Source organism: Epinephelus moara, chromosome 14 (assembly GCF_006386435.1).
Source record: "Epinephelus moara isolate mb chromosome 14, YSFRI_EMoa_1.0, whole genome shotgun sequence".
NCBI lineage: Eukaryota > Metazoa > Chordata > Actinopteri > Perciformes > Serranidae > Epinephelus > Epinephelus moara.
In genome coordinates, this window is record NC_065519.1 from 39,079,257 (window position 1) to 39,105,415 (window position 26,159).

Here is a 26,159-nt window from a genome sequence, read left to right on the forward strand (position 1 = left end):
GTAGTGACTGTCCTGTTTCAGTAGTGACTGTCCTGTTTCGGTAGTGACCATTATTCTGTTTTTAAGGTTGCATCATATTTCCTCAAATGTATGCCTTATGGTGGTAATGTTACAAAGACAAATGTTTTGTGGTCCATAAAACAATTTAATTTTTTAGAGAGCAGAGCAGAGCAGAGCAGAGTAGAGTAGAGCAGAGCAGAGCAGAGCAGAGCAGAGTAGAGCAAAGTAGAGCAGAGTAGAGCAGAATAGAGTACAGCAGAGAAGAGCAAAGTAGAGTAGAGCAGAATATAGTAGGGTAGAGCAGAGTAGAGCAGACTAGAGTAGAGCAGAGTAGAGTAGAGTAGAGCAGAGTATAGAGTAGAGCACAGCACAGTAGAGTAGAGCAGAGCATAGTAGAGTAGAGCAGAGCATAGTAGAGTAGAGTAGAGTAGAGCACAGCACAGTAGAGTAGAGCAGAGCATAGTAGAGTAGAGCAGAGCACAGTAGAGTAGAGCAGAGCATAGTAGAGTAGAGCAGAGCATAGTAGAGTAGAGCACAGTAGAGTAGAGCACAGCACAGTAGAGTAGAGCACAGCACAGTAGAGTAGAGCAGAGCATAGTAGAGTAGAGCAGAGCATAGTAGAGTAGAGCAGAGCATAGTAGAGTAGAGCAGAGCATAGTAGAGTAGAGCACAGTAGAGCAGAGTGAAGCAGAGCAGAGTATAGTAGAGCAGAGTAGAACAGAACAGAGCAGAGCAGTATAGAGTAGAGCAAAGTAGAGTAGAGCAGAGTATAGTAGAGTAGAGCAGAGTAGAATAAAGTAGAGCACAGTAGAACAGAGCAGAATAGAGTAGAATATAGAGCAGAGTAGAGAAGAGTAGAGTAGATGATAGAGTAGACCAGAGTAGAGCAGAGTATAGTAGAGTAGAGCAGAGAAGAGTGTAGTAGAGCAGAGTATAGGGGTGTGGCAGAGCAGTGCAGAGTAGAGCAGAGTATAGTAGAGTAGACCAGAGTAGAGCAGAGCAGAATAGAGCAGAGTAGAGTAGAGAAGAGTATAGTAGAGCAGAGTAAAGTAGAATAAAGCAGAGTATAGTAGAGTAGAGCATAGTAGAGTAGAGAAGAGTATAGTAGAGCAGAGTAAAGTAGAGCAGAGCAGAGTAGATTATAGTAGAGTAGAGCAGAGTAGAGCAGAGTAGAGTATAGTAGAGCAGAGTAGAGCAAAGTAGAGTATAGTAGAGCAGAGTATAGTAGAGTAGAGCAGAACAGAGCAGAGTAGAGTATAGAGTAAAGCAGAGTAGAGTAGACCAGGTTAAAGTAGAGCAGAGAAGAGAAGAGCAAGACTTTGGACCACAAAATTATGGGGTTTAACTACTGACCATTCCATTTTGTCACTACCGAAATGATCATGTCACTACCAAAACTTTACCATAGGTTTCGGTAGTGACTGTTCCTGTAGTGACATTCCTAGCTATTTTTCAGGATAACTAAAGAATGCTAGCAGTCACATGGCTAACAAGCACATGTTTGAAGAGTTGTTCACACAGAAAAACATAATATTTTGCATAAACCCCCCAAATTTTTACATAATTGAAGAGAACATGTGTTCGGTAGTGACAGTTTTAAAAGTTACACACTGATTTTCAGACTTTGGAAGACATTTATTTAAAAAATGATGGGAGTCAGCGACTTACCATGCAGCCATGTGGGACGGGGGTGCAGTACTACCCCCCTTCTCAGAAATTCAGGGGTGTGGCTAAAATCCAGACTCAACCAGAGCATTAAAACTCTTGTGTTTCGGTAGTGACATGAAAACAAGGGACACTATTTTTTTAGCATAGTTTCTTAATTTAAAAATTAATCCCACAATACATCTAAATCTTTCAACTTCTGTTTAAACTTAATCACAAAGATGTTTTAAATTACACTTTTGAAAAAAATATGAAAAATGTTTTAAGTGTTATTTACATGAATTGAATTTTAGAGGTCAGGGTTGGGGACAGCTACTTCCCAATAGAAAGTACCCTATAAATGGTGATTTTGTATATATTTAGCTTATCACTTTTTCATTTAATGTCCTGGGTTTAAATAGGTCATAACATAATCTTTGTAAATATCTATGTCTGAATACTGAATTTTATTATTTTTGTTGTTTTTTTTGTTAAGGGACAGCACTTTGCACAAAATGAAGAATGCCCCATCTATGTATGTATGTACTGTATATATGTTTACATATATGACTTAAGGTATAAAGGTTAGGGCATCTAATAAGCTACTTAGCTTCAGCCTTAACCCTTTCGGTCAGCCTTATGTACCCTTTTTTTTGTGTGTGAATATTTTCGTTCTGTTTATTTGCTGATCGAAATAAACTCAACTAAAGATATGCCCCCTTTCAACTTGTTAGTATTGGATTTGTTTGTGGTTAACCTATTACATCACGGACCAAACAACTGACAAACAAGTTAGTTAGACTAGAATATTAGCGAGTTAGCTTACTAACTAGGTTAGCTATGCTAATGAGAAAACCTGCCAGTAGACCAGAATATTAGCAAGTCAGCATGCTAAATAGGTAGGCTTTGCTAACAAGTAAGCTTGCCAATAGGCTAAAATATTGTTCTTTAAGGGTAATGTCATTTTGCAGTTGCAAAGACCTGTTAAGGGCACATTTTCCCTCCTTTTGTAACAGCCTATTCAAAACTGTTTTTTTGTAAGATTGCAGTGCTCATGTTTATCCAGGACTATCACTGTCATGTGGACCCTGGATAATGTGTTTGTTGATCCAGAACGTTCATTGATATTTAAATTTGAGATCATTGTTTATGTAGAAAAAGTTGCACTCTCTTGTGCAGTGCCTGCTGAAATATCAGCACAGGCCTCTGTGGCTCTGAATAAGATCACCTGATAAATAGAATGGATTGATGGACAGCTGCATTGTGGCAACATGGTAAATTGGAGTGAATCTTTTAAATTGGACAAAATGTATCCATGTATGTAAATGCATTTTTGTAGATTTTTTGTCTGACATGGTATCATATTGTTACAAAGACATAGGATGTTCATTTGTATTTTCAAAAAACTTTAGAATTTCAATTTCAAGAAGTATCATTTATTTATAATCTTGCAAATATGCCACTCAAGTGAAGCTTATTGATTACAGAGACAAGTCAGTTCATGTGCTGAATTGGAGGAACAACAATAATGCTCCTTATCCCAAGATTCCAGATACAACCAACAGTTCAGCTGTGTATTTATTCTGGTTAAAACAGACAAACTTCATCAAAGCGCTCAGTTAACAGAGTAAACTGGACAACAGGGGCAACTACAAATAAATGTTCTGAACAGCTGTAATTGCTTTTCTGTGTTGTTTCATTTTTGACAGGAGAATGACATGCGAGGTGATGATCATTTCCGGATAAAAAGAAGCTGAGTTCATTTGTTCTTCTGCTCCAACTTTGTTTAGGTTTACAGCAGTGACACCTGGTGACTGCCTTCCTTATTACACCTCATGCAAATATGGTCACAACATAGACTGGCTCACAGCAACCCACACAAAGTCTGGCAGAGGTTGATGTGATTCTTGAAAATGAATGTTAATTTTATAAATACATATATTCCCCATTATGTATAAAAACAGGCGACTAACTAAGCTTCTGGCAGGAATAATTGGCAGCCACAAACTTTCTACAGAGAGAGAAAAGAAAAAACAAGAATTCATGTTAGATATATTTATCATTCCTCATAATTTCCTGATTTATTATTGTTGTTTGGACCCACAGATAATCGAAGATATCTTTTTTTGTAGATGTGATTTCTGGCATTATGTTACCTGAAGGTTAAAGGCTTACTGTTGCCATGGTTTTTTGGCAGTGATATTCAATTTACGGCCTTGGGTGGCTGGTGGCCTGTGGATTGATTTCTAATTCACAATGACAATAAACGGATCACATTAGGATTGTTTTTTTGTAGTTAAGAGTGTAGGTCACAGAGTGCATAAAAAACAACAACATTTAAATAGATCCCCTGGACCCCCAATAGAGGTCTGGGCTCAGCCTCATTGTCTTCACATCCTAGAAACGTCGATCGATAAAAACACCCATTGCATATTTCTTATTGTCAAATGTACTTGTTAACTCTTCCACTAAATCCATTAAAGCCATGGCAGTTGATCTGTTGGTTATAAAACCATACTGACTGTCTGTAAGCAACTCAGATTTTTCAATGAAGCTGTCCAACTGTGCAACAGTTTCAAGAGTTTCTCGAGAATTGGAAGAGCACTGAAACTGGCCTACATTCATTCATTCATCTCCTAACCGCTTCATCCTCTTGAGGGTCGCGGGGGGGCTGGAGCCTATCCCAGCTGACATCGGGCGAGAGGCAGGGTACACCCTGGACAGGTAGCCAGACTANATGCCCGGGATCGAACCGGCAACCTTCTTGCTGTGAGGCGAGAGTGCTAACCACCACACCACCGTGCCGCCCAAACTGGCCTACAGTTAGTAAAAATATTTTTTTTCTCCAGCTTTGTATACTGGGATCACTTTGGCAGTTTTCATTTTGGTAGGAAAGCAGCCCAGGTTGAATGACAGATTACAGATGTATGTTAAGGGGTCTACAATAGTGTCAGTTACTTGCTTTGTTAGAGTCATATCGAGACCATTCCAATCCAAGGATGTTTTGTTCTTAAACTTATTGACAACATCAATCATTTGTCTCTATTTGTCTCTCTCAAAAAGATGGTGGCTGGATTCCTCTCTCCATGGAATTTTTCAACACCTCCCCCTTATGGAGGATTCATATCCTTTGCCAGTTGGGGCCCCACAATCACAAAGAAGTTGTTGAAGTCATCCACTAAATCCTTTTTTATCAGTGATTGTTTTACCATTATCTATAAAATAATCTGAGAAGTTGGAGCTAGTTTTTTTATTTCTCATAATTGAATTTAATATATTCCATGTGCCCCTGATATTTTTCTAGCACTTTGTTATATTAACCCTTCCTACATTTTCTAAGAATATCAGTCAGTTTATTTTTATATCTTTTATAGTTAGTTTCTTTATCTCTAGTTCTGTGTTTTATAAATTCCTTGTACAAGATGTTCTTTTTTTTTTTTTTTTTAGGTGTATAGCTGCTTTGTTGCATTGGACAGCTTCTATCATATATGGACATGAAAGTATCCAAAAAAAGAGTCATAAGCAGAGTCAGCATCCACTACTTCATATACATTTCTCCAGTCCTGTCTCAGCAATTCAGATCTCAATGCCTCACGGGTATCCTTCATTCTTACTCTCCTCTGTCTTGTTACATTTTCCTTCTTAATCATTTTAATTCACAGTCATAAATAACAAACACTGGCAGATGGTCACTTATATCATTTATTAGTAATCCACTGATCATATTTTCTTCCAAGTTATTAGTAAATACATTATCTATAATTGTAGCTGATTGGGATGTTATTCTACTGGGTTTAGTAATGATCGGATATAGGCCCATACTATAGATTGCAGCAGTAAAATCATCAATCAGTGCTAGATTATTTGGGTTTAATAGATCTAGTTTGAAAACATACTTTCCATCACTTCCTTCAGTGTGTTCCCCTTCAAAAAAGTTACATCCATGACCCTTCAAGTAGAAACTTTTGTAGTGTCCAACAAAAGGTCACAGGGGGGTGATTTTTTGCATGGGAGTGTCATTCTGGGTGAAATTTCAAAATCCCAACTTTCAGCATGAAAATCCGTTATTTGAACCTGTAATGCATTTTTATCCCATCCATGACCCTTCAAGTGGACAAAAATGTCCACCTGTTATTTAGCCATTTGTTATTGTTGCTGGGATAAAAATGCATTACAGGTTCAAATAACGGATTTTCATGCTGAAAGTTGAGATTTTGAAATTTCACCCAGAATGACACCCCCATGCAAAAAATCACCCCCCTGTGACCTTTTAATTTGTCTGTGAGGGAGTTTTGAATTTTGGAAATGGACAAAAATGTCCAGGGGTAACACAAGGGTTAAACTTTTCTACACTGGACCTGGGAGCTCTGTAAACACAGCTAACAGTGATGTTTTTCTTTTTCTTCATGATAATCTCTATAGAAATACATTCACATACATACATCAATAGCAGCGGTCATGCAGTTGGCTAAATAGAGCCTTTTTGTTGGCTCTATTTATGAAGTTGCTGTTTGTGGACAGCAGAAACTTCTTCCGTGAGGAAATCGAGCGACTTTTTTAGGTCGTCGATATCCTCCGATATGTTCCTTTTGAGAACCATACCGTATGAGAAGTTAAATCAATCATATAGTTAAGAACGTCAGTATTGTTCAGGCTGCTGTTTTACAGCACGCAGCAGCCTCTTTCATTTTGATTTTCCCCACCTATCATAGTGAACTCAGACACACTTAGGTTGATAATTGATGCCCCTCTTGTGCTTGTATAGTGGGACAAGGACAGTAGTCCAATTAAATAGCCTTGTCGAGCTATAAACATAGCTCAACTTAACTGTGCATGTAAATGTTCTGAGTGTATGTTCATCACTAAATTTGGATAATTACTGCAAATCTAAATAAAATGGTAAAATAATAATGTAAACTAACTAATTCTCTACAGAATGGTAATTTCCTCGAGATAGCAACATGAATTTAAATGCAATTTATAAATAATGCAGTACAGTAGTGTCGACTTCACAGTGAACCTGCATTCTTAAACCCAGTTCAGACCAATGATTGGCGACAAGACAAAATCATTTAATAATATTGCAGAGAAAAGTTTCAGCGGTGTGAACTGGCCGGTGTAAGCGCAACTCAAGCCAGCTGATGGTGTGACCTGCAACTTACATGGCCAAATCATGGGCGGCTGGTTTTGTGCAAGTACTTGCCTGTTCTAACTTGTTTCGTTGCAAATCTTTGGTCTGAACTGGGCTGTACACAAAAGGATCATTGTGACTGTACTTTATCGCATTAGTTTTCATTTTCTCCCTCTGTCTCTACCACGGGTTTGTTTAATCAATTGTGTGTTTGGTAATGAGTTCATTAGCATTACAGAATTTGTGAAAACCCTTTCTTACCATCATAAAACTGGTTCCGTTCTGGTTCACGCACCAAATTATGAATAGTTTCTCATTAATAGTTGGTCCATGCTTGTTTTTTTTGGGGTTAAAAAGAAATATCTGTACTAACAGAACTAAAGTTTGCATGTAATCAATGTAACATGTGATTTTGCTGCTGTTTACTTCCCGTGTGCTTTGTGTAATGTCCTCCATTGATGACCTATTCTTGGTTACAATGGCTCTGCGCAAAACTGGTGGAAATACAGGTGGGATAACTGGAAAACTCCAAGGCTCCAAGAATCTTGAATGGACCTGGACCTAGAACCAGAGCTGATTTGGTGGCAAAGTGAAAAATCAAACAACTCCCCGACATCTGACTGCAGCTGCTAAACCGCCTTTAAACACACCATGACTCAGCATGTAAATGTGTATGCAGCTACACTAAATGGAGTACAAAGAAATCCTGCAGACATGGTTAGACCAAAGCTTCCTGGCTGTATGTAGGTTTGTAAAAGTGACTTTTAATCAGCAGATGAAAGGACCTTCAGTCTTAAAGTTCAGCTATGCCTGTTCACCAAATTCATCTGCTTCTGAATAACCAGGATACCTCCATCTCCTACTGCAGAAGACATTTGTTGTGTTTCATTGACCCTTGTGCTAATTTAATTTCTCTTTCAATCTCAGCCTTTAGGGTTTGGCTCCTCTCCTGTTCTGCTGCCTTCAGCTCCTTTGAAAGTCTTTTCTTCTCTTTCTTTGAGGCCTTTTTTGCTCTCTTGAACATCTTTGTGGTGTAGTGCTCTCCACCGTTCTCCAATGTCATTGTGACAATTTTCTCCAGGAGCTGATCGACCTGTGCCTGGTCTTTTACTTGGTTGTTGAAGACGTGATATCTTCCGTAGCATGCCTCTATGAACTCTCTGAGCTCTTTACTCTTTGAAAGAAAGCCTTCAATAGTTTGTTTCTTTAGATAGTCTCCATGCGTGAACAGCACGAGTGAGTATTTCGCTGCCTCCTCACCAAAGGTACTATGGATCATCTGGATGGTTTCCTTCTCCTCCTTGGTGAACCTGCCCAGCTTAAGGACCACCAGGAAGGCGTGAGGACCAGGAGCAGACAGAGAGATGCACATCTGGATCTTCTTCAGCACTTCATCTTCGGTGAAGTTAGTGTCAAACAGTCCTGGAGTGTCGATGACGGCAACCTTTTGACCGCCTACTGCTCCATCTTCTCTCTTGCATTGAAGTGTCCAGGAAGAAGAAGACAGTTCAGACTGGAACGCTTCTCTCCCCAGGATGGTGTTTCCTGCTGCACTCTTCCCTGCTCCTGTCTTCCCCACCAAAATGATTCGGAGTTCATCACTTTTCTTCTCCTTCTGAGAGCCTGTAGAGATAAAGCACAGTACCAACCTTGTTTTCAGCTTTTTGTTCTTTTGCCACTGGCACTGCATAAAACATCAAACTTACAGTAGATGCAGATTTGTACTATGCAACAAATCCCATATTATTATCATCATCATCATCTGTGTTTCAAAGTAGGCTACAGTATATACAGTAGAAAACCCATTTACACAATACTTTGGAGATAAAAAAAAATTCACAGCAAGGCATACAATTTTTTGTAGCTCTAATTTAAGGTAGGCTAATTGAAAATATACATATTAGGCAGCCTTACAGCTGCAGCTGATAACTTTTATTAAAAAAAACAGGTTTTTGCATATTTGCTGAAATTGTTGCTTACTCACAAAGCACTAAATGAGATTTCTGGAAAAAATCACTCCTCTGCCTACTCTATTGCCTTGTAGCATTTCTACTGGCGTCACTGCATGTGAACAAAAACAACCAATCAGAGCGGAGGGGTCTACAACCCAGCCCGTTCTCATTCTGAGGTCATCAAATACCACTGCTTTGTCAGTGATTTCGGCGTCAGACACCAACGCCAAAAGCTGCCTTTCGCAGATACACCACTGGGTGGCATCAGTTTGTAACATGGCCGGATGGTACCAGTCGCAGCAGTATGATACGCAGATGGATAGTGTCAGATTGAACCACTGCCGGTGACAACGTAATATAAGGAGCTGGAAAGTCCCTATAGGATGGGCGGGAGGGGTGGTGGATGGGTCCAACAAAGAGCCCATTGTCTGCTTTCTGTGTGAATGTTGAGCCAAACCATAATTTTGACTATTTTTTTGTAAAATTAACAATGTACTTTTGTTGCCTAAACCTAACCACCACCCAGTGTTGACGTCCCAGCATTGGTTGTGGTGTTCCAGAATGTCAGCTGCAGATGCAGGAGAATACCTAACGCGTCACATGTAGACAGCCACTGACAAAACGGTAATGTAACAATTTTGGATGAGAAGGTGTTGAAGATGGACATGATTTTTTTCACAGACTGCCTCATGTACTACTTTTAGAATATACTGACAGTTTCAGGAGATCATCACTGTGAGCCCATGTACACCGAATCCAACACTTTTTATGTTGCAGTGCGGGTTTCTTTTCCCACCATTGTTTTAATTTCAACAAATTTTGGATGGCAATAAAAACAAGCCAGCCAGAGTTTTGCTCATCTGATCAGACACCCGTTTTTTCATAAATCAATGTCATAATTCTCTTCATACCGTAAAACAACAATATGCATACTGAGCTCACAATATAGTGACCTCTGACAAATAAAGTAAAGATTATAAAGAAAATGGATAGAAAGAGAACATCTGGGAAAATGTAGCAGCTGAGCTGACTTGTGATGGTGAGTAGTCTACAAAAGAGATGTAAACATACTCTGTTGTCAAGGTAACACATTGAGAACCATTATTTTACAAGCACATCAGCTGATGTGATGTTATGGACATCACAGTGTCAAAGATGACATGTAGTCATTATAAGAGGTATATTATAACACCAGACCAAATATGATCAGCAACAGCGTTACATCACACACACGTATAATAAACCCATAGGCTTAATATGATTCTGTCCATATAGTGCCCCAGGAATGAGTCCTAAAACCTGGAAATGAGTTAGCATTTTAGCACTCCCAGTTACCTCATCTCAAAGTCAATGGTTTTTTTTTTCATGAATTGTTGGTTAAATTCCTGAAATAATATCTGTGGTTAACACAAGATGAAGAGACATTTTGCTCTACAACCTATCAGTAATCACCATGAATTTTAAAATTTTAATGCGTCTTAGAAAAAGGTTGCTAACAATTTGCTAAATGAGACTACAGAATGTTATCACAGCAACCACGGCTTTACAGCCTTGTTGTGGTATTGCAGCTCATTCTCATTCCAAAGTCATCAGATACGGTCCCTTCATTGATTTCGGCATTAGACACGAGATGCCAAAAGCTACCAGGCAGCATCAGGTTGAAATGCTGCCGTTGACGACATAATATAAGGAGCTGGAGGTCCCTATATGGCGGGCAGATGAGATGTTGGATGGGTCCAACAATCCCTGGACTTTCACCTGGGAGCCCGATGTTTGCTCCCTGTATGAATGTAATGCTAAACCATGATGTTTATTTCTAAATCTAACCACGTGCTTTTGTTTACATTCTTTGGTTGCGGCATCCTGGAGCGTCAACAGCAGATGCAAGAGGATACCTAGTGTGTAATTTGTGGATGTGAAAGTCCACTGACAAATGTGACAACTTGGGATGAAAATGTGTTGTGTGGTGACGTTAGTCATGCGACCATGGTGTAGTTCGTGTATAGCCTAATGTTAATTTTTCACTTTAAGCCATTGCATTTATGCTTCAAAAATCATAAAAGTGGTGTTCATTTGTAAAGATGATCTCAAACAAAACATGTAAGTATTATAAACTTTTCTTGACACAGTTGTTTTTTTCAGCAGTAATCCAAAATCCAGTGGAAAAATCCCATTGGCTTTTTGTGAAGGGAACCCGAGTGACGCTAACTTCCATGTCAGCCTACAGAATATTGCATCTCTGCAGTGCTGCACCACAGACAGTAGTGTTTTTTGAATATATCTAATATCAAACCATATTAACATATTCTAGTAGAAACCCAAAATGTAAAGTAAAACCTGAACATGAGCACTCTATGTCTCATCATCTATTGTTACAAATGAATTAAAAAATAAAAATAAAAAATGAATGCACAGAATCCACATTCAGTTTAATACAATTTATTGAGAATCTACACAAGTATAATCAATCAGTCACAATCCATCATGGTAAGTACAATAATATATATTACCCAATATTATACAGTCAAGACAAATAAATCAGCTCTACCTATTTCAGCTATCAACAAAAAGTGATTATGAGAGTCATCTTTAATGCAAATATATAAATGTATATAAATATATACTGTATATATGGAAAGAGTTTAGTAAGAAACAATTGCAGACTACATGTGACTAAAGGACGAGATCTCTCCTGGAAAATAATCAACTTTATACACCATTAATTAACTGTATAGTCCTTATCTTATGTGCTCTTACTGCACATGGCAACGATCTGAAGCTCTCAGTGAAAGTGCACCAATGCCAGCTCCAAAAGCTGCTCCAGCAGCAACTCCAATGGCAACACCAATCGGGCCTCCTGCAATTCCAAGCACACCTCCGACAGCAGCACCACAGGCTGTTGCTATAGCTATTACTGGAGCAGCGACAAATTCATTTGATCTTTCAGCTTGGGCTCTGGCTTCATACTCATATCTTACATGCAGCCGTTTCTCCTCCCTGTGGTAGGCCCGTCCTGCATATTTGGCTCTCAGTTCATCCAACTCTCTCTGCCTCTTCTCCTCCATCTCCTTCAGGAGTCGCTCTTTCTCCTTCTCTATTGCTGATTCCGCTTTCATGAACATTTCGTTGGTGTAGAAGCCTCCACCGTTAGCCATCGTCATCTTGTCAATTTTGTCCAGGAGCTGACTGGTTTGTTCAGGGTCTTTGATTTCATTGTTAAAGACATGATACCGATGGTTGCACCTCCGAATGAGGGCTTGTAGGTCAGGACTCTCTGAAATATAGCCTTCAATGGTTTGCTTCCTCAGCTGGTCTCCATGTGTGAACAACACCATTGTGAAATGAGCTGCATCTTCACCAAAAGTGGTCTGAATCATCTTGACTGTTTCCTTCTCCTCCTGGGTGAACCTGCCCAGATGAAGAACCACCAGGAAGGCGTGAGGACCAGGAGCAGACAGGGAGATGCACATCTTGATCCTCTTTAACACTTCTTCTTGGTTGAAATTAGTGTCAAACAGCCCAGGAGTGTCGATGACAGCAACCTTTCGACCTTCGACAACTCCCTTAGCTTTCTGGCATTCAGACGTCAAGGAAGCCGGAGACAGCTCAGATTCAAAAGCTTCCCTCCCCAGGATGGTGTTTCCTGCAGCGCTCTTCCCCACTCCGGTCTTCCCGACTAGAACAATCCTCCTTTCATCTGGATATGTGGCATCTCCGAACCCTGTTGGACAGAAATACACCGTTTGTCATTCAGAGCTGCGTTGCCAAACAGAGAGGATGTGCGCACACTCCAGATGGAAAAAAAAGAAGCTCTCAGCTGACTCCATTTTATCACCTCTCACGTTCAGGTTACAAGGCTGAATAAACAGCCTTTGTTAAGGCAGATGACAATGCATATTTGATCCAACAGGATTGGAAAGGTTCCAAGATCCAACATTTCAAAAAATGTTCTCTACTCAGAGAATCTGTTGGCATCAGCACACAAGAAGAGAAAGTTAGGAAAATAAAGTCAAACGAGGGTATATGGTAAGAATATTTTTCTTTAAAAATGTTTCCTGATGGTTTGTGGTATTGTTCACTTGTGCACGATAAATATGCTCTGTTGTTTTAACATTGGATTGTATTGTTAATGTGCTAACTAGTGTCAAGACGGTCTTCTGGTGTCCATTTTTGAATGACAAATACAGACTAATTGCTGGTGTGGAGAGTTACTTACTCTCATGCAGGCGCAGAACTGCTGGCTGTAATCTTTGTGGTGTGTTCATTGTGTAACTTTCTGGCTGAGGTCTGGCGATGTGAGGCAGCGTAGCAGTTTGCTTTCATTGCTGCTAGTTCTTTGTAATCAGTTTGGTGTGTCTGGGTGCTAACATTGCAGCAGTCTGGCCTAAATCCTGCTGAGACATTAGTCTTTATTCTTGATATATGCTTAAAGTGTTAGTCTATCCATGTCCACGACTACACCAAGTATTCTGTTTTGGTTTGTGAACTTTAATGTTAACAATTAACACAGACCACTCACTCCTCATCATTCTTCTTATCAGTAATATCAGTTTTATCTTTGTTTAACTGGACAAAGTTTTGGTACATCTAATCATTGATTTGTTGAATCCTACTCAGTGCTTCTTTGCATAATTATGGTAAGATATTTTGGCTTTTTGAATAAAAAAAAAAACATTGAAAGAGAGGAACACTGCGCTTTCTTAATTTCTGGTATTTGTTTATTACTAAGCAGTGCGCACACGTCACCAAAACCTCACAGGCAGGTTTCCAGAATGTCAGGCACATTAACGATGCAATAAATACCCAAAAAACCACTATTCAATGCAACTATCTGCAATCAGCACATAAATGTATCTCTATATCGACTGTCCCGTCACATCTGATGTCAGATCAAAGGGGATTGGCACCGTTTGGCACGTTTGGCACGCGTAATGGAAACCCAACCTGATTTGATTAACACAGCTGCAAACTAATGAGTTCACATCCCTCTCAGCCAACCACAAACAGCCACAGCATCAGATAGGGAGTATATATTCAGCATCTGTCATCTTAGAAAAGTCAAAAGAAAAGAAACAGAGTGAGACTGCGAGAGAGAAAGAGAGAGCGCGCGCGCACGAGAGAAACGCAACATTGATTTACAATTGTGGTGACCTCCTCCCAGGCTACCTTTGCATCATCAGCCCGTGGAGGTCTGCTCGCAGTTCCGTATATTCGGACACTGCGAGCTTGGACCTCCCGGACCAAAACATCAGTTTCCTCCTGGGAGAAGTTTGGCTGTCTGACGCTGCTGCTCTCTTCTGCCATGGCGAATTGAGTAAACTCTCATTACACCTTCACGCGGCGCATTTAAGGGCGAGGAGAGGGGCTCATTTGATTGGTGTGATGTGTGTAAAACCCCTCCACGCCTTCTCTCCTCCCTCTTTCTGACTTGCGCTGGTAGGAGGGACGGAGGTGGGAAAGAGGAGTAGCTGCGCCAGCGCGCACGGTGTGCCAAACTTGCAAAATCCGCCTGGCCACACCCAGTTGGCGAAGCGCAGGCGCGCTGCGCCCCCGCCGCGCCCTGTCTGCGAAACTAGAGCCCTATGTATCATATGACAATTTATCCTATATGGAATATTCATTATCAATAACCAGCTGATCTGCTGATTCTTATCAGCTGATATTCAGTAAAAATATGTCACGAGTAAATTGAAATTGATGCTTTCTAATTGACAATCTGTGTCTGTGTGTCTGTTTGTGTGATAGAACTGTAGAGAGAGTGAATGTCAAGTGAATGTACAGTCTAGTTGTCTGTGTGCTAATAAATGCTGCAGCTCCTCAAGACAAAAGGAAATTTTCCCTTGTTTTGTTTCCCAACTGCTGAATGATGGGGGTTTGCTCCCGAGTGAGTACCGACACTCTGGAGACATCAGTGCGTCCCCCATAATTTAAGCCAAACCGTGATGCACTGATTTCTCTTTCCATTATCAGTTAAAGTGTGCTGTGCCATGCCGAGCCGCACCAGACACTGACCTTCTCCAGAGTGGGGCCAAAAGCTGGCCACCTGCCCCCAAGGAGGTAGCAATGATTTGTCGCTGACTGCAGCCAACCCCCGATCAACCCCCTGCTCCCCCTTAAACAAGTCTGTGTGTTGCGAGACTCCACTCATCTCTGTCTGTGCAGAAGACCACAGAAAAAAACATTTTTAAAAGTCTCTGTGTGTTCAGCTCTCAGTAAGTTTGTAGCTTCTAACTGAATCTCTGTGGTTTGGTTTTTAGTTTCTCTCCTGCATCCTGTTTTACTTTCGATATCTGCTTTATTTTACTGTTTCATGTTTGCTTTAAGCCGTACAGGAGTTGTGTTAAGATACTGCTGATGAAAACCCAATATGTCCTATTTTGATGCATCACAGTAAAAGCCTATAAATGTTGGGGGACTTTTATTGTGAAGAATCTATAGAAAATCAAATGTATTTATCACCTAAAAGTGGGTATCTCTGTTGTAATGGAGATGCAAATCCCTGCCACGTTCAGCTGATGAGCCAAACCAAACCAAACCAAACCAAGCCAAGCCAGCATATGAGTAGACTACTGTAATACAACTCTACCAGCTACTATAACAGAACAGAACAAAAAAGATCAGTATCGGCTGTGTATCAACCAAAATGGCTCACAGACGTTTGGCAATCAGTACCGGAGGCAAAAAAACAAACAAAAACACAAAACAAAAAACAACAACAACAAAAAAACACACAAAAAACATTAACAATCAATTAAAGCTATTGAAATGCAAATAAAACAATGTTTTTCTTCAATATAATTATAATTATAACATTCTTCTATCAATAAAATCTTTATTTCAATATCTGGCCTAGAATATTCATCATCTGTTCTCACAGCACAACAATGTACCTGAGGCATCTGAGTCATAAATAACCACAGGCAATTTCCATCACAAACTGTAACAACAACAACATATTTCTGACATGAAAACATTGCAGCCCTTGCTCTTTTCTGCTTTCCCCTGCAGCGTTCAAACAACCTGCCAACATTTAAAAGACTGAACATTAAAGGCCCTTCTAAACCAGCATCGAAAATCTTCAAAACTTGAGCATTGTGTTCAACTTTATTGTCAATCAAATTTGTACCATTCACCAGTAGCAACCAATCTTGACAGTGCTGATCTTTGAGCTGAACAAAGAGCTAGTCAGTCCAAAACAGATTAAGTTATCATTGTGCATAGCTGTAAAGCTGCATCCACTTTCATATAAGCCTGCCACTTTTCAGAGTTGTAGAAAAGGAGTTGATGTTGCAAAGGTCTCTTAAATTGTGCGACCACATTGTTCTGTTAACACAGCCAACCTGCTAACTGACGCTTGATAAGTTATCTGGCTTGGAGAGCTAATTGACACACAGGTTTCACAAAGAGTAAGCGATTCATTTTGCTCTTTTTCACCAATTTATGGTCTGACCAAAACAGTATTGGTCATGTACATAAACAAAACACCAGATTTTTAATGGTGATTAGCAGATCATCTATGAACTATATTAGTGCCTCAGAATTTTTGCTTTTTAATCAATAACAACAATGTTGAGATATATAGTTAAATCAGGATTTATTGGGATTATGACAGAAAGCTCAAATTTATTGTGACATTTTAAGCATATTAAAAACTGATATGAAGTTTTATTTTCTAAATGTTTATAATGGATTTCCATAACTACTAGGGAGTAAGGCACACATGCAAATCATAAGCAAGTCTCAAGTCATAACCTTCAAGTCTCAAGTCATAACCTTCAAGTCTCAAGTCAAAGTCACTGTGGTGAAAAGTCATTAGTCAGGTTAAGCAAGTCACAAGTCAAGTCAAGCTCACAAACTCATAGATAATATAACATAAGCTGCACTAGGGCTGTCCCACAAGGTTATTTTTCTAGCGATTAATCTAACGATTATTTTTTCGATTAATCAACTAATCCAACGATTCATTTTTTGATTAGTTTAAAGGGACGTTGTGTAACATTTTCAGTTGTTTATTGGCAAAAATCGATGTTTGCATTCATAAATATGTCAGTGGTGTAGCTACTATTACCTCCACCAATAATCTGAATTATTCTTGTAAAAGGAGAATTTCAGATTTGTTTGTACATTGTGCGGGTAAGTCGTCTGGGGGATCCATAACGTTTTGCCATCTTGAGAATACATCCGCCAGCAAGGGACATATAGCACCGCCTTCGGCGTTTTCGTTGAGAGTCAGGCCAGCGCTGACTGAGAAGCTGAAGGGAGGAGCAAGAGGTACTTCGCTACTACCCCAGCATGACTGCAGCATAACAAAGTCCCATTCTTTGAGCATAATGCAGGATCATGCATATGCAGCATCATGGGAGACGGAATCCTCGTCGCCAAGAAAGCGCAAAAGGGAATCAAAAAGGTATCGTGACCGGCGAATTCAAAAAACGAGGGTCAACATCGGGGTAGCCTTTCCCAGGTGGAGAGAGCTGCTGAAGGAGAAAGATAATGCAGTCACAGCTAACAGCTTACAGCTAACAGCGGCGCTAACAGCGGCGCTAACAGCACTAACAGCTAACGGCGGGGCTAGCCACTAACAACTGTTAACCGCTGTTAGCCCCGCTGTTAGCTGTTAGCCGACGGAATTCGCCGGTCACCATCCTGTTGGAGGGGAGAAATTCCTACACACTGTGGCTTTAACCATTATTTTTTTGATTATTTTTCCATTATTTGATTGAGGCAATTTAAACAATATGAATACCAAAACATTTCTTATTAACATTAACATTTATTGAAACATCAGTGTTTCCCCTACCATTTTATTAGGGGGGCACCCCCCGCTCTGCCCCCCCAACGGCACCCCCCCTTGACGGTCAAGTTAATTTTATTTTTATTTTCTATATAGCGCCAGATCACAACAGAAGTCATTTAAGGTCATCTTTCCTATAGAACAGGTCTATACCTTGTGCTTTTATTAACTAAAACAACTAAACAAACTAAATAGCCTTATGTCATTTCTGTCTCTACATGGTTACACGTTTACAATTCTCTTCTGCTCTCTGTAACATACACGGTGTTCGGCCCCAATGCGTGCACAAACACACACAAACACGTGCACGCACACACAGACACAGGTGAACACACGCGGTTCGGGCTGCATTTTCCTGACAGAACCCGACTCGAGTGAGACAATTATAACCGAGCCCAGCCCGAACCCGCAGCACGGCACTGTATGGAGCGCAGCCTGTGTTTCATTCATGCGTTGTCACATAAATAACAAATTCCAGCACTTGAATAGGCTATAAATCGCACAGCACTGCTGCTGCTGCTGCTGCTGCACGCCGCAATTTTTTTGGTTGAACCGACGCGTCGAAGCAAATAATTTGACGAAATGATTTGCGTAGCCCCAGCCCTAAGCTGCACCAAGTGGTGGAATGTAATTTAACACATTTACTCAGGTACTGTAAGTACAAATCTGACCTCTACTACACTATATTTGTCTGAAAGCTTTGGTTACTAGTTATTTTACAAATTAAGATTTTGCACTTGAAACATATGAAAATGTACAAGTACAGCTTGAACTGTGAGTCAGTTATTGAATTGACAGAAAATAAATCTGCCACTATTTTCATCAAAGTCTTTTATAATGCAAAAACATTTCATGGTTCCAGCTTTACAAATGTGAGGATTTTTTGTTGTTGCTTTTGCTTTTTGTTATTTAATAATAAATCTTTATGTTGAGGTTTTAACTGTTGGTTGGACAAAACAAACATTATGAATGTGTTACTTACTGTGACACTATCTGTCAAAGTTTACAGAATTTTAACAAACCAAACAGTCGATTTAAAGAATTTCCCAGTTTGGGATCAATAAAGTACTATCTATCTATCTATCTATCTATCTATCTATCTATCTATCTATCTATCTATCTATCTATCTATCTACCTACCTACCTACCTACCTACCTATCTATCTATCTACCTATCTACCTATCTATCTATCTACTGGAGAAAATAATCAGCAGATTAATCATCAGTTAAAAGTTCAAAATGAGCTCCACTTTAGCCAACGCCAACAGTAAAATCCTGCCTTTACATTAATGCATGAGTCAGAATCATCTCATGATGATGATGATGATGTTGTAGAGGACTACAACAATCACATGGGATGTTTTTACAGTAGGCTACTTTTATTTGTAATACTTCAAGTACAATTTCCTGATTTTACTTACATACTTTTTCTTAAGTAACATTTTAAATGCAGGAATTTCACTTGTAACGGAGTATTTTTACATGCTGGTATTCGTTACTTTTACTAGAGTAAAGGATTTAAATACCTCCCCTCCTGCTCCAAGCGCTCTGGTTAGGGTGAAAGACACTCAGTTCACATGACACACCTGCTGCTGTGAGATAGCAGGTGACATAATGGTGCATTGTTAAAATTCCAGATGTCAGCCTAGCAGGAACAGGAAGCCAAAAACAGTCACTGGCAAAACTATCTTATGGCATGTGGATGCGCACAGCAAGCACACATACACACACTCACAGACAGTGAACTTATGTTAAGACTGCAGGCAGGAACAGTGATTACGCACTGTGGCAGTATCAAAACCTCGTACAAATAAGAGCATAGAGAGCTAGCAGCGCTGACAGTTTGTCGCTGGTTGCAAAGCACATTTAATACTGATTGAGCTGTTGAAAACTTAACTCACATGTATCACATAGATAGAATCAAATAAAAGCTCATGTTGCAGCTGTACCATTCCTCCGAGGAGAGCTGCGGGCAGGAGGACAGAGCTCTCATGACGTGGGCACGAATATCAGCCAGCGGATCCGCCCCCACTGTGACATATGCGTCATGATATTTTAAAAACAAAATGTTACTTCTCAATGTCTAGAAAGATACAAATATTAAATAAAAAGTCAACTTCAAGTCAAAGTCAAGTCTTTGTTTGTTATGAAAGTCTCAAGTCCTCAAATTTGCGTCTGGAGTCGGGCTTGAGTCAAGTCATGTGACTCGAGTCACCTGGTGACTGGTAGAGATTTGCCACTAGCATCAATGTAGGCCCTACTTCACGCATAGCACATTTGTTTTTCATTTTTGACCACTGGACAACGTTACAACACACAAAAGAAAATGTCGCAAATTTTTTGTAAATGTCTCTTCAGGCTTCCCTCAAATCTCTACTGGGCTAACGTTAGCTAGTTTCATATAGCTCACATAAGGAACATATGATACGCGAGTTCGTAAACAAACTACTGTTAATTTCAGTTTGAGCCACTTTACAAACGGCACTCCATTGTAAGTTACACCTGTTCTTCTCCTAGCATGACAAGTCAAAATTCCCACCATTAAAAATAGACCTGTGTGTTCTTACTGAGTGCAGGTTGTTGTGTTTGATCTTGTCTGTCCTGTTTTTTATGCTCTGCTGCCAAAATGCTCTTTGTGATCTTGACAGAAAAATGTCAAAAAAAAATGTTAGCTCTACTCCACTGTGACTTTACGTTTGTGTTGTGTTTTAGTTTAGTTTTGTGGATTTTAACTTGACTCATCTGAGTATCTACAAAAGCATTATTAAAATTGATGTTATTATCAACATCAGGATCTGCTGCTACGACCTGATTACTAAACTGTCGACACTGTGTTCATGCACTGTAATTGTTGATCAATGGTGGGCAAGTTATTTAAACAAAGTAATCAATTGGTCATCATAATTTTAAAAATGACTCCATAGCAAAAGTAATGACATTACTTTGTTCCTCAGACCAGCTCCATCAAAGGTGTCTTAACAACTGGAAATCTGTAAAAACATGTATATATTTATAAATTCACAGGTACAAGCACAGGTAAAACTGAACCACATGTGGGCTGGTAGTGGGTGAGAACAAAAATATATCTTTTATTTTTCATAATAAAACAAATGTAATCCAGGCATCGAGCGCAGCCAGTGAAAGAGACTTTTCCTTTGTTGGATTTGTAATTCAAGAACTTAATGTGAGTGACTGTAGCCTGTGTTTGTTTAATCACGTGTGCGGGTTGCGCAGCGGAACTATAACTGGTGCAGGCGGATGCGTTTTTGACTTAGACGTAAGGACAGGTAACAGGTCTGTTCTGGTATTGAGCTTTATGGGTATGGGCAGCTGCAGGTTTTCAAAAATGGACTCGTGCGGAACTATGGTTAGGCTGTAGTTATTGAACATCAACAGAGAGCTTAGCCTGAGCGGCTAAACACAAGAGTGCTTGAAAGGTCTTCAGTGAAGCCACACATCCTTAGGGTTGCCACCGCCATTGTGGAAAATAAGGAACACCTTGCCAGTGGTCCCATGCCTGGGGGCGCAAATTAAGTGGAGGGGTCTGAGGGTCCTCAAACATTAGATGTTGTTTGTTAGACACTTCCTTTCCTGCATGCTGGTCAATCTTCATGCACCAATTTGTGCTTTTTATTCACGGAAGTCCTCTGCTACTCTCAACATGAATACATAGGAAATGTAAAGTCAAAGAGTAGCTACAGCACACTTCTGTTAAGGATTTAAAACATCAGATTATACACGGGCAAAATGTTTAGTCTGTCAAAATAAACTGTTTTTTGGAAGAAGCAAGAACTGATTGATACATTTTTAACCTTCACTCTAAACCCTCTCATAAAGGATGGGGTATCCTGGCATATGGCAGATTTGTGTCAAACAACTTAAGTGGGGGATGTCTAGGGTGTCGTGCATTGAGCGATTCCACTCCGTATCCTCTGCTCCTGCCTTGTTTGGACTTTATAGTCCCCTGCTGAATGTTGCTTCAGATAATTCTCTACATGTACTTGCCAATGTACTTATTTCCACTGACGTGATCGACCCACTTGTGGTCTGTCTCCCATTCAGATCTGTATTTGGACGGCCACGGATGGACTTTTTTAACACTGTGTGTCTGAGTCTCTGTAACCAGGGCAACGAGGAGTGACAGACAACTTGCCTGTCATTCTAGGTGTCATTCTCTTCGGCAAATTATGATTTCATTTAATACTTCCCTGTCTTGTCAAACCCTTTTAGTTGTATTATTTCTCATGATCCAGCCCAAACAGAATCAGTTGTTTTCAGCGGTAATCTAAAATGAAATCTGCAGAGTTCTGTGGAATGTTTTTTTTCTGTTTGTATTTTGATAGACAGTATTAATTCATGGTGACAATTGTTTTTGAACAAAAATAACCTCACACAATACATTAAAACCTAAAATTACCTCAAGCAGGCTCAAATAACCAGTTAATAGATTTTAGTAGAAACTTTGAATCAGAAATTTTATTTAATCATGAATACTTAAAGAAAAATGACAAAATGTTGGACACATGGCCATTAAAATGGAAAATTCAATGTGGAGCAGGGAGAACAAAAATTAATCTGCCAATCTATAACAATCTATTAACTGTAAATCGTATTTTTTAACATTTCTTCTCACTGCACCACTAACTGAATACAACACAGGATTGTCACACACATGCACAAGGAGGTGGAGGAGACAGTGAACATTCTTTTTACAAGCAGCATATATTCCTAAAGTCTGATCTTCCTAAAAGCAGATTCCGTATGGTCCTGCTAATGATATTCCAAGCATATAAAAATGAAGCACATGCATGAGAGTAGGTTATGCACAAAAATACGGGACAAATTACGTTAGGTGTTCTGACAAATAGAGCCTGCTCAGATTGACCAACGGATCTGTCAGAATGTGCCACTAACTCTGTACACAGGGTAAACGTATGGACGGGTCCTCATTATAGAGTCATTCAGAACACCGGTATTGATTCAGTAAGGGACAGTGCATTTATTTTTCAATACAGGGTGATCCTACAGAATGGGTGACAACCATTTGTGCCGCCCTACAACTTTGAACAAAAGCAGGTGAAATCTGCTTGCTAACTAAATGAAAGGAGGTCACTAGTGGCTAACATTAGCAAGGCAGCTTAATAGATATAATGTGTTATTAAAACAAGCTTGGAGTTACCAAGAGACAAATTTCTCGTCTATTAGTAGAGGGTAACCCACTGCAGCACCTGAGCCAAGCTAAAATGCACCAGATCAGTCAGCCCAAAATGTCAAAGTAACTAACACTGTTTCTCAAATCAAATGCTTCTGTACTAAAAACTTAATATTTTAAGTGCACATTTGACATGGTGGCCTTGGGACAACAAGGAGTCTGAGCTGGTTACAATTAACACTGCCACATTATAGGCTACAGATGTATGTTTTCTTGCTAAGTACCATTAGGCTACTGTTGTCAAATAGAAGCCATCAGTAATGTTTGTTGGGTCTGTAATGATTTGGTACCATGAAAAATAATGCAAGTGCTAATGTTTGCTTGCTCGCTTATGTTAGCATTTGCTAGCTAGCTAACTTGCTCCTAGCTACGGCAGCACATTGTATTCAATACCACGTTGTGGAATCATTATGTTTTGGTGGAGATAGCAAGTCAAATGTTGTCAATAATGTCTCACCGTTCATTTGCAATTTGTTGGAGAAGATGGAGATGGAGAAGAAAAGAGGTGGTTACAATAAAAGCCACTGTCACTTCTGATAATTGCAAAACATCACTGCATGATTTGAGACAACACTACCCTGTTGAAATTAGTGTACTATGCAAGGAGTAGGCTACATCTACATTTAAGTATACTAACAGAAGTATGCAATTTGACGCAACTTAAGTGTTGCTAGTACTGGTGGGCCTAATTGTCATGTTATTACTTAATTTCAAACTGTAATCCTTTACACTACTTGTTACTGAAAAATGTAGTTTGTATTTTTTGTCTGAAATTGTTGCACGTTGTGTCAATCACGTCTGCATATATATTTTAAACCCTGTACCTTTTAAATTTTCACCTTTATCAATTAAACATGAATTCATTCAGGGTAATGGTTTTTCAGCTTCATAATTTGCTATCAAAAGACTGACATTTTGATGCTTCATTACAATATTTTTTTCCAGTGTTGCCTTTATATTGTAATGAAGCATCAAAAGACTGACATTTTGATGCTTCGTTACAATATAAAGGCAACACTGGAAAAAAGAATGTCCAGAAGGAAGTGCCAAAAAAGCAAAATATGTATAGGAATATGAATTACTCTCATGCAAATGGAAATAAAGAATGATTCCACTGAAATGTCACATTCGCAGAAAAACACCTGACTCTTACCTTGATAGTATGGCCTGCTCATGTTGAAAAGCTAAGAGGATCTTGCTGTTGTGTGTCCTGTAATGCTATGAACTTTTCTTCCTGTCACTTGTCATTACTTTACCTTTCTTACCTTCACATGGGCGTTCCCTCTCATGCTGCTGGACTGGAATTTTTGAGCACAAGGAAGTGCAGGATGTTTTTAAAATGAATCATGGAGCCTGTGGAATGTCACATGTAGATGACTCATGGGTGTTTATCAGCTCATATCCATTTGAACATAAATTGAAGCACCCAGTCACACAAATGTCATGCTCTGCACTTGTGTGCACCTGATAACTGGTGTAAATATGAAGCTGGAGCCAGGTAAAGGCTACAAACATGGCAAGTGAAGTAACCTGGCTCTGTCCAAAGGTAAATATTCTGCTTACTAGCACATCCAAAGCTCACTAACACTTGAATATGTATTTACATGATAAATGGTTTTTTTTTTTATCATTATAACTAATTTCAACTTGTTATCTGCCCCCAGGCTCCCGATGGGTGTGGCCTGGTTGTACAAGGCGTTATTCACTAATCTAAGCTAACCAGCTGCTCACTCCAGCTTTATAACCTTACCGACATGAGAGTGGTTTTAATTTTCTCGGATCAATTATTAAAACTTTTTGTATGAAATAAGCATATTTCCCACAGTTTTGAGCTATTCCTTTCATGGATAGATACAGCTCCATTTGTTTTTTGTGAATGTACCTGTAATGATTACTCAAGCCTCCCAGTTTCACCGGGAACTGCCCATTGGTTCGACAGCCCATTGTTCCGACCATATTAAACTCATTGTTCCTAAGTCCGTTCCGAAATCATCATGATGCCCTGTGGTTAAGGTCTGGTTAGGTTTAGGCACAAAAACCACTTGGTTAGGGTCAGGAAAAGATCATGGTGTGGGTTAAAATGAAAAAGAAAGTGACAAACTCATAAGCCATGAGCCTGCTCCGCCTCAAGCCGGTCACGGTGCACCATACGCCCGCCGCAAGCCGTTCAGCACCGCGGACAGTCGGACTAATGGGATGTCGAACCAATGGGCTGTCGAACCAATGACATGGACCCGTTTCACCATGAGCTTGTCAACTTTACTATGGGTAAAGCTTCAGTGGCCTAAATCAATAAATAAAACTTAAGTTCTCATGAAGTCTCTAAGAGTATATTGTTGCTTGTCTTGCTCAGGGCTGAGTTGTGGCTGGCTTTGAAGCTTCCACTGTTGATACTGTGGCAAGTTTACATACAGTATATTAGTAAACTATGACTGCGCAAAGTGAAGTTCCTGTGAGCTACGGCAACACCAAACCCATGCACTTGCTTGAGAAGGACCAAATTCACAAAACTGGTATGTTTAAATATCCCATAGAGAGAAACTCTCACTGCAGCCTGTTCTTTTTTGTTCTGAAGCTATCAGCGTGCAACCCCATTCTGTGGATGATAAACATGATGTAGACTTCCATCTGTGTCATGGGGGAAGAGGAAACACAGTGAGAGCTGGATGGGAAATGAAGAAATTTCGTACTGTCACTTTAAAATTATCTTATTTTTACCCAAACTATTGTATGTACTAATACAACTTGAAAAATCACATGCTAGGAAATCCATCCATTTTCATAATCGCTTATCCTCTTGAGGGTCGTGGGGGGGCTGGGGCCTATCCCAGCTGACATTGGGCGAGAGGCAGGGTACACCCTGAACAGGGTGCCAGACTATCACAGGGCTGACACATAGAGACAGACAACCATTCACACCTACGGACAATTTAGAGTCACCAATTAACCTGAAGCCAGAGTACCCGGAGAAAACCCACGCTGACATGGGGAGAACATGCAAACTCCGCACAGAGGGGCTCCCTCCTGGGATCGAACCATGGACCCTCTTGCTGTGAGGCGACGGTGCTAGACTAGACTTAAGACTTTTCTTTTTGATAAAGCTTATAGTTAGGGCTGGCTCAGGCTTGCCTTGTACCAGCCCCTAGTTAGGCTGACTTAGGCCTAGTCTGCTGGGGGACCTCCTATAATACACCGGGCACCTTCTCTCTTTCTTTCTCTCTGTCTCTCTCCTTTGCTAACACTCATGTCTTGTTACTGCATCTCGCTAACTCGGCTGTATTGCATGTCACTTACTCGGCTTCTTCTCCGGAGCCTTTGTGCTCCACTGTCTCTCAGATTAACTCATATCGCAGCGGTGCCTGGACAGTGTGACGTGTGTGGTTGTGCTGCTGCCGTGGTCCTGCCAGATGCCTCCTGCTGCTGCT

The 26,159-nt window shown here is 40.0% G+C and overlaps 2 protein-coding genes across 2 annotated transcripts in view; both read right to left on the minus strand.

Moving 5' to 3' along the window:
* Positions 1-5,811: 5,811 nt before the first annotated feature.
* LOC126400469 (GTPase IMAP family member 7-like) overlaps positions 5,812-26,159 on the minus strand; it is a 45,493-nt gene continuing 25,145 nt past the window's right edge. Inside the window, exons 3-4 of the mRNA XM_050061189.1 lie at positions 24,000-24,051; positions 5,812-8,398 (exon numbers count right to left, since the gene is read on the minus strand). Of these exons, the coding sequence (XP_049917146.1) occupies positions 7,635-8,398; positions 24,000-24,051 (816 nt within the window). The 3' untranslated portion in view covers positions 5,812-7,634. The remainder of the gene's footprint in view (positions 8,399-23,999; positions 24,052-26,159) is intronic.
* On the minus strand, positions 11,153-24,018 carry LOC126400966 (GTPase IMAP family member 9-like). The gene is made up of 2 exons (XM_050061988.1): positions 23,888-24,018; positions 11,153-12,448 (listed from the first exon to the last, which is right to left on the minus strand). The coding sequence occupies exons 1-2, from the start codon at positions 23,907-23,909 to the stop codon at positions 11,481-11,483; spliced, it is 990 nt and encodes a 329-aa protein (XP_049917945.1). The 5' UTR covers positions 23,910-24,018; the 3' UTR covers positions 11,153-11,480.